The sequence below is a fragment of the Apium graveolens genome, chromosome 6 (assembly GCF_009905375.1).
Source record: "Apium graveolens cultivar Ventura chromosome 6, ASM990537v1, whole genome shotgun sequence".
In the NCBI taxonomy this organism is placed as follows: domain Eukaryota; kingdom Viridiplantae; phylum Streptophyta; class Magnoliopsida; order Apiales; family Apiaceae; genus Apium; species Apium graveolens.
This window is the reverse complement of record NC_133652.1, coordinates 272,006,649-272,016,793: the sequence shown is the minus strand read 5'-3', so window position 1 is coordinate 272,016,793 and position 10,145 is coordinate 272,006,649. Positions and strand designations below refer to the sequence as shown.

Genomic DNA, 10,145 nt, shown 5'->3' with positions numbered 1-10,145 from the left:
ACTTATTTTAATCACAAATATTTCATTGCCAAAAATAAAATCAATCTATAATTACATTTATGATTTACCATAATCAATTGGAGTTGGCCATATTTTGATCTAGATGTTCTCAAACCAGTCACTCTTCATTCCAAATCAATATAAAAAGCACAGATACGCTGAGTATGATACACGTTACAAACCATTATACTTGCAAAATAAATAAACAAAATTGGGTGGAGAATAGGTCAAGTCTATAACAAACCCCTTTGAAAATAAAATCAAAACAAAGACAAAACTTTTCTCATTCTCCTATCTCATCTCATACATACACACAAAAATTGTAAGTATATTTTACACCATCTTTCCTTGTCACCCTCATTCACGCGGTATAACACATTTTTTCCGTTTCTCATTACACAACTTACCTTAAATACATTACACAAACACACTTATAATCTTTGTAAGTATACTTTGTGTCTCCCCTTCTAGAAATTTCACCTTGTCTTAATTTTCCAAACCCTCATATAAAAACACACACACACACACAACAACATTAACACACACATACATTAAAATTCAGACAAGGGCTGTCTTAAAAAAATAAGAAAGATGTCGAGATCATGTTACAAAGGTCTAGGAAAGTTTCTAGGATTAAGTAACAGTGATGGGTTGTTATGGCACAGTGATTTGAAACAACATGCTTGTGGTGAATTTTCAATAGCTGTTGTTCAGGCTAATTCATCACTTGAAGATCAAAGTCAAGTTATCACAACGCCTAATGCTACTTATGTTGGTGTTTTTGATGGCCATGGTGGTCCTGAAGCTTCAAGATTTGTTAATAAATATTTGTTCTCTAATCTTCACAGTATGCCCTTTTTTACCCCTCTGTCAATTTTTATGGTTCTTGGGGTTTTACCCTTTTCAAGATTTTGATTGTTCTTTGTGTTTGGTATTGTAAATTGTTATTTTTTGGTTGTGTTGTGGTTTAAATGTGTAAAGTTTGCATCTTTTTTTGTTTTGATGTTGCTTTGTATGGAAAATTTAATCTTTTTTACTGTTAGGTATAATTTGGGTATATGTGTATATGTTTATAGGAAATTACAATTTTAAATAAAAATCTGTCTTGTGGTATTGATTATGCCCTTTCTGTGTTTTGATGTTATTTGAGATTGTTTTTCTGTGAACTACCTAAACAGAAATGTAAATAGGTGAAATAGAGCAAAAAAGTTTATTTTTGTGAATACCAATATTTCACTGCATGGTAATTTATATCTCGAAGTTTTATGATTCACTAACATATGATTTGTGGTTTGTAGTAAAAATTACAATTGTTTTTGTGTGGAAACAAGCAAGCATGTGTGTGTAAATTATGGTGGGTAGGTGAGGTGGTTCTTTGGTTTGGTTTTCTTGTTTTTGTGTCAGTTGCTGAAAAACTGGTTACAATATTCCGGTCTAATGTTAGTTCAATTTTTGTAGAATTTGAAGCAGAGCAGAAGGGTTTATCAGAAGATGTGATAAAGAAAGCGTTTAGTGCTACAGAGGAGGGGTTTCATCAATTAGTTAAGCGGGAGTTGCCTGTCAGACAACAAATGGCAACTGTTGGATCATGCTGTCTTGTTGGTGCTGTTTCAAATAATGAACTATATGTAGCTAACCTTGGAGATTCAAGAGTGGTTCTTGGGCGGAGGGTTTCAAATGGCCGAAGTGAATCTGTTATTGCGGAACGCTTGTCGAATGATCATAATGTTGCTGATGAGGAGGTGAGGAAGGAGGTTGAGGCACTTCATCCTCAACCTATTGTGGTACACTGCCATGGAGTTTGGAGAATAAATGGCATAATCCAGGTACGGTATTTTTAAATGATTTTGTTGTATCTAAAACTTGACTATGAACCAGCTCTAGTCAGCTTACTTTACAAGCTACTGGGATCCTAAATGAGTTTTGTGTGCAATACATGTTAAAATTCTGAAGTGCTGTTGTGTTTCTGAATATATATCCTTTGACCATGATTAGAAAATTAAAAAATTTGCAATCTTTCTGCAGTCTGTTCATTACTATGATATTCCTCTTATTAATATTGTATTTAACTTTTGGAAATTTGATCACTGGGCTGCTTAAGTTGTGATCTTCATTTTCTTTTGGATTGGCATCACAAATAGATCACATAGCATGCTGTCATCTCGATTAATTTTATGATTTTACAACACTCTGACAATGGTGAAAGCAAATTTTTGCTCATTCACCTGCTAAATTAAAATTTCTTTGCCTTGAAATATCAAACACCTGCAAACTGTAAACTGGTTAATTGGAGATGCCTTTTAATGGTCTTTCGGTTAGATGCCACATTTTGTGATACCATCTTCTTGGTAGGGGGAAAGTATCATTTCCAATCCTGAATTTAATTTTACCTCAAATTGTATGCGAATTTGCAATTGCTAGTTCCCTCACTGGTTGAGGTATTAACAAAACTGAAGATTCCACCCTTGAGACGGCTCGGAAATCTTACTGTTGTCCTTGAAAGTATGCAGTTCTTACATGTAGTCATACTAAAGCTATAGTACCAATATGCATTTTATGTTACGAATAACATTTTGCAATATTTTGATTCTTTATGTTTACCAATGTGGTCAACATATGATTTACCAAGGAGGTCAACATCTAGTTGGTTGATCTTTTCTAATTTTTCAATAACAGTTATCTGCACTTTATTCTCCATTTTCAACTTGTTTTTGCTTTTTAGCATTTTTTTCTTATTTTTCTCCTCCGTTGTTGATTAAAAGGAATCTATCTTGCATGTAATGGAAATTTTAGGCAGTTGCATATATCTCTTCTTGATGGGATCTTGTTCGATTTATAGCTTTTACCTTTGTATTAACCCTTTAAGGTTATAAGAAGAAGCTTCTAAAGCAGTTAAGTCTTTTTCTAATGGCGGTTGTTCATTTCCTACTGTTATAAAAGTTACATGCTTGCCTATGGTTCACCTGCATCATGCGATCATTGCAAGTAATCATGTATCTAGTGTTGCTAGTGTGGTCAAAAGTTCAAATTACTTAAAAAATAAATTAGGGCCGAAATTTTAAATTAGTTGGGGTCAAGTTGTACATTGCAAGTATAAATATCAGTTCTATATATTTATAAGTTCAATAGGGTCAATTGGCCACACTGGCCCATGCTGAAACATACCTGAAACTCTAAGAAAGATATGATATGTGATTCTAGTGGTTATGTATTGCTAACAATTATCTGTTCTCTACATTACAATGTAGAAAGGTGATTTACATGTTTTTTCATTATGATAATAAACAAATATATGCCTTTGGCTGGATGGCATTCTTCCTCTTATCTTTAACTTTTACATGAAGAATATATCAATTTTCCTCTTTTCTTTAACTTTAAACGTAGCATATATTATTTGTACATGCAATTTAGAATGCCTTCCTTTTCCAGGTGTCAAGATCCATCGGTGATGTATATCTCAAGAAACCTGAGTTCAGCAAAGATCCTATATTCCATCCATTTAAAGTCCCTGTATTGTCCGCGGAGCCTGCAGTAATTTCTAGAAAGCTTGAACCAGATGACCTGTTTTTAATTTTCGCGTCTGATGGCCTTTGGGAACAGTTGAGTGATGAAGCAGTCGTGGATATTGTGGTTAAAAGCCCAAGAGCTGTGAGTTTTATTAATTTTCCGAACTTTTGCATATAAACAATGCTCCTACCTTGCAGTTTTTTGACAAATTGTCTTCTGTAGCAAACAAACTTTTAATTACCACCTAATTATATTGAACACATACAACACTTATAGGACTGGTGACTCTTGTTGCATGTATCTTTAACAAAATTAGCAAGTAATTTGGAACTGATAGTATGCATAAATGTTTTTCCTATAACACCTTGTCTTTTGCTGATTGCAGGGAATAGCAAAGAGATTAGTTACAGCAGCAATCCAAGAAGTTTCAAAGAAACTGGACATGAAATACAAAGACATAAAGAACAAACCAAGGGGGTACAGGCGTAGGTTCCATGATGACATCACTGTTATTGTGATATATCTTGATCAAAATGCTGGTTCTAATCGGAAGTATAAGAAGCATGCTAACGGAGGCTGCATTTCACCCCCAGTAGATATCTTCTCCCACAAAACTGGTGATGTCGTTGACGGTCTTATATTCTAAAGAGTTGCTTTAGACGAGGCTCGATCAAAGATTGATGGTGATAGTGGATAATAGAGATAGATTATTGTATATAGCTATATTACTCTTGAGTTCAGTACCTTGCAGCTGTTTAAAGCAAGACTAGATTACATATTAGCCGGATCATGCCATCCTTTTGCTAAACAATGTTAAAGGGATGTCATCGTTTTTCTAAACCTATGGATTACTACTATTTTGATGCTTTCAATTGCTTTTTGTGCAAAAATATGACGGTTGATGAAATTTTAGTGACTGTTTAGTTTAGGAACTAAAAATATATTTTCCGTTTTTTAAAAGATAAAAACAGTTATCCAGATAAAGCAGATGTGTTGTGTGGCCTTCTACAATACAGAATAGCAAAAATGAAAATGTTGTTTTCTTAAAATAAAAAGCAGAAAATGCAGGCAATGCGGGAGTGTTTACTGGACAGGGAACTTGAGTCGATCTGCTTGTTAAACTCGAATGAGATTTATACATCAGAAAATTTATTCTATTTACATAAATAGTAGTATATTACAATATATGAATAAATAACATGTAGATCATAGATCAACTAATTGTTTAATTTTCCTATAAAAGTAAAAATTTACCGTCAAATGTCTAAATTAATAAGATCACTATTGAATAATTCAACTACATGTATCGTTTTTTTTCCTGAAGCACATTGTATTTTTCAGTTATCTAAGTCGAATGAAAATTTAAGTTGGATAATCAATAGTAAAATTTATTTTTTCTTTTCATCACCTCAAGAGTAATAATTTTGGAATAATTCTCACAAAAGTTATTACACCATTAATAATTATGATTATTTAGCAAAATTAACAAGACAATTTATCTTAAATACCCCCTTTATCAAATTTATTTTAAAAAATACCATAAGTTGCAAATGAGATTACTCAAAATTACGTAAGGTTGAAAATATTGTATTTCAATTACATATAAGATTACACCGTATTTTTTAAAATATTTTGTACAATTTTTGAAAAAAATCCAGTTAAAAATCACTAATATTCGGTAATTGTTGTGTTTTACTGTTTTTTGTAAAAACCAAAATACACGGTTGCAAATTGACTGTCATAATAGTTAGTCAATATTGCAATAGTTAGACTATGCACAGATGCGTAGAAATTGTTACGTTGCATTAAATACTTGCTCCCTTGCTCCCTTTGTTTTATTATAAAAAGATTGCATCTGTGAATGAAAACTTTACACCAAACAATTCTTTCTAAACTCATATTTACCTCCTCTCTTGCTCACTAATTTAGTACCTCTTTTATAGTTACCATTATTTTATTTACAACACGTTATCAACACAAAACTCTGCCGAAACTGAGAATGTATAATTTTAATTTAAATATATATATGTATGAGTAGACGTGGTTACACTCTCTATATATAATTTAAATATATATAACGGAAGTAGACGTGATTACACCCTCTACTAATAATTTAAATATACTAGTTGGTAACCCGTGTGAAGCACATACCCAAAATTAAAATCGAAATTAAGTGTAACTCTAAAATTTTAAGGTATAGTTCTAATTATGCATGCACCTAATTATTTACTTATATAAATATGACATATTAACTTACTAAAACGATTATTTTAAAGTAAACCGACGCTTGGACGTTCAGCAACAAATAAAAATTGAAGGAAAATAAAATTTATAGATAGTAGAATTTAGTTTTTGTCAGTTGAGATTTTATTACATAAAATTTTAAAAATAGTTGTTTAATTTTCTAGTGAATATCCAGATTTTGAATGCTTATTAGTATAGATAGTTGATAACTCGTGCGAAACACGGGCCCGAAACTAAAAATATCGAATTAATATATTAATATCAAATATTAAATTTTTACTTGCAAAAAATAGTTATGTGGTTAAAAAGAATCGAATCAGTTATGAAATTTTTCACTATAATTCTAGTTTTGCATTGTTTTACTTGATATAGAAATCTAACATATTAGTTTTATTTTTGTGATTGTATCTCTATCTTATTAACCAAATATTTGTTCTTTAGATGATTTAATATTAATTAATATAATTTGATAATTATCGTATAATTAGTTTTTTCAATATAGTTTATTTAATATTACTTAATTGTCGATTAAAATTAATTTACAAATTAAAGGTAAATAAATGTTATTAAACTTAATTTAATATTACTTAATATAATCTAAATACAGCTCATAAATCTGTTACTGTTAAAATATGTTTTTTAATTTAAAGTAAATAAACGTTGTGATGAATAGTAACAAATATGATCGTTAAACCAATAATTTTTAGTTTAAAAGTTAATAAATGTTACTAAAATCATTTTCTATTACTTAATTATTTTTAAAATACTTCTATAGAAAATAAAGTTTACAGATAATAGAAGTCAATTCGTGTTAATAGTTTACTTTGTAGTTAGTAGTTTTTCAAAATAAAAGTATATATATGTTATTTTACTTAATTTAAGGTAACGTAATAAAATTTTAATATAATTTATAAATAAATAAAGTTTACAGAGAATATAAGTCAATTCGTGTTAGTAGTTTACCTAGTAGTTTGTAGTTTTTCTAAAATTAAAAATAAACATAAGTTATTTTACTTAATTTAACGTAACTTAATAAATTTTTAATATAATTTATAAATCATTTAAAAAATATTTTTATTTTATGAAGTAAATAGATGATTTGATGGATACTAACTAAAAAGAAAACAAAATTTATAAAGAATAGAAATCGATTTGTGTTAAAAACAAAGTTTATAGAGAACAGAAGTCAGCTTATGTCAGATAAGTACCAAAAATTGGTACTTTAATACTATTAACACCAAATTATACATGGTTTCGCTTATTAATAAAAAGTATAGATATGGCTGGAGCACCGTTTATTAAAATTATGTTATGGTACCATTTAATTTTGGGTAATACCGAAGTATAGTGGGAACCTTAATTTATAAATTGTATAACTATCGGATAATAACTTTTTGCCCCTAATTAACTTATGCAGGATTTTTCACTTAAATTTATTATTTGTCAGAGATAACCTGAATACGCAGACGTCTGTATGGCGGGTGAAATTTCATTTGTCATTTTATATATAGATCTGTTCATAATATCAATAATAATAATGATATATACATTGATTATTGCGTACTTGTTAACACACCCGATTAAGTAGAATTTATGTAATATTTACATTGATAAAATAAAATTTAATATTTTTCCGTGTTAATTCAGATTTAGTATGACAAATTTTACAAGCTTGTCGTTCGTTTCCTTGGACATTTCTGGCGATAATTATTTATGATGGGTACAAGATGTAAAGTTGCACTCGGGTTCAAAGAAATTAAGCGATACAATAAAGGCAGAAAATAAATCCACAGTTGAAGAAAACTTTACCTCTATAATTTTTCTCCGACACCACATGCATGAAAATTTAAAGGATAAGTTCGATCACCAGAAACTAGTTTATCTACCTGCAGCTGAAAATGATTGGGCTAATTTAAGATTTCATGATTTTAAGAGTGTCTGAGCATATACATCTGTTTTGTTCAAAATAAGTTCTAAACTTACTATGTGTGGTGAGAAAGTTACGGAAAAAAGAAAAATCGATAAAACACTATCAACTTTTCACCCCAACAATATCAACTTAGCAGAGATGTACAGGGAGCGCAAATTTACTACGTTCAGGGATCTTCTATCAACTCTCTTCGTTGCTGAACTGAATCATGAATTGGTGATTAAGAATCATCAATCCCGTCCAACAGGATCTGCCCCATTACCTGAAGTAAATAACATGTCATTCCAGCAGAATGTACGTGGAAAAGGGTATAGAGGTGGACGGGGCCAAGGTCGGTACCGTGGACGAGGTCGGAGCCACAGACATTTTCATCCATATAACAACTCTGGTCATCGGAAGTGGCAATCTGAATCACAGAGTAAAAGAAAGGCACCACGAGGAGGAAAAACTGAAAATATTTGCTATAGGTGCGGCATGGATGGGCATTGGACACGTAATTGTCATGCCCCAAATCATCTTGTTAAGCTATACCAATCTTCTCAAAAATCAAAAGAGAAAATGGTAGAAACAAATTTCGCCAACAATAACATAGATGATTTCCCGAGAATCACAACTGGAGGAATAAACATTAATGGTCCGAATGAACCTAACGAAACTTCCATATGGGAGGCTGAAGATTAGTTTGTTAGATATATTTGATAATGTCATGGTTAATATGATTTATGTTTAGTTTTCAGATCTTACTTAACAGGACAAATTAGTACTTAACTGGGAATCAGTACTTATACTGGAAGTCAGGACTTAAGGATATCATTACTTATATTATCAGGAGATAATCATCAGAAGTTGGATATCAGAACTTGAGTGTTGAAGGACGATCAGATAAGGAAAGTAGCTGATTAAAGGAAAGAAGATCGAGATAAACATAAGAAGAGATATGCATGAAGAAGGAGTTCCGTGAAGAATGGAATACTTGGAAGAAAAGATATCTAATTGATGTATTTTAGGAAGCAGAATTATATTCCATATCAATTAGCGATTATCTTGTAACTGTGTAGTATATAAACACAGACATAGGGTTTACACTATAAGTATTATCATATTCGAGAAGATTATTCATTGTAACCCTAACAGCTCTCGTGATATTTGTTCATCACTGAGAGGTAACAGTTCCATACTGTAACAGAGTTTATCGTTTCAATAAAGTTTGTTTTCTGTTACTTAAGATATTAAAGTTCAATTTGATTGTATTTTACACTGTATTCACCCCCTCTACAGTGTGTGTGACCTAACAAGTGGTATCAGAGCCTATCTGTTAACACACATACAGTTAAAGATCCAAACACAATCATGTCTGACACAGAAACTCCAACTAAGCCTACCAAAACTGAAGAACGTCCAAAGACATAAATCCAAAGTCGGTATGAAACCATCAGAGTTCCCATACTGAGACCATCTGAATATGCCATATGGAAGGTGAGGATGACCATGTTTCTGGAAGCTACAGATCCAGAATATCTTGATAGAATCAAGGAAGGGCCTCACAAACCAACCAAGCTCGCTGTTGCAGTTGCAGGTGAAGCAGCAAAGATTGTACCAAAGGAGAAGAGTGATTATACTGCTGAAGATATATCATCAATTGCTAAGGATGCTAAGGTACGACACTTACTGCATAGTGTCATTGATAATGTAATGTCAAACAGGGTAATTAACTGCAAGACTGCTAAGGAGATATGGGATGCTCTGGAAACAAGGTGTCAGGGAATCGACACAATTAAGAAGAACAGGAAGACAATACTCACTCAAAAGTATGAACACTTTGACTCAAAGGCTAATGAGTCATTGACTGATTTATATGATAGATTTTTCAAACTCTTGAATGATCTGTCACTGGTTAATAAGGAGTATGATCTTGAAGATTCAAACCTTAAATTCCTGTTAGCTCTTCCTGAATGTTGGGATTTGAAGGCAACAACAATAAGAGACAATTACAATCTTGATGAAACAACTCTTGATGAAATTTATGGAATGCTCAAGACTCATGAACTTGAGATGGAACAAAGAAGCAAGAGAAAAGGAGGAAAGTCAAGAACAGTTGCTCTTAAGGATGAAGAAGAATCCCCCAAGGCAGCTACCTCAAGTAAAGACAAGGGTAAAGCTCTTTTAACAAAGTCTGATACTGAGTCATCAAGTTCTGAAAGTGATGATGACTCAGATTCTGAAAGCTTGCCTGAGACTGATGCTGATGAGGAGATGATGAAGCTGTGTGCTCTTATGGTGAAAGGGATCACAAAGATTGCATACAGGAAGTTCAGGAAGGGAAAGAAGTTTTCCAGGAAAGGCATAAGTTCTGATAAGAAGAATTTCAGAAGATCTGAAGGTAGAGGAGGAAAGTCTGATAGAGGAGATTATACCAATGTCAAATGCTATAACTGTGGTGAGAAAGGCCACATATCTCCTGATT

General features: G+C 31.8%; 1 protein-coding gene across 1 annotated transcript; it reads left to right on the top strand.

Moving 5' to 3' along the window:
- The first annotated feature begins 297 nt into the window (after positions 1-297).
- Positions 298-4,379, top strand: LOC141667570 (putative protein phosphatase 2C 63). The gene is made up of 4 exons (XM_074474118.1): positions 298-847; positions 1,459-1,826; positions 3,430-3,648; positions 3,893-4,379. The coding sequence occupies exons 1-4, from the start codon at positions 592-594 to the stop codon at positions 4,151-4,153; spliced, it is 1,104 nt and encodes a 367-aa protein (XP_074330219.1). The 5' UTR covers positions 298-591; the 3' UTR covers positions 4,154-4,379.
- The last annotated feature ends 5,766 nt before the right edge of the window (positions 4,380-10,145 follow it).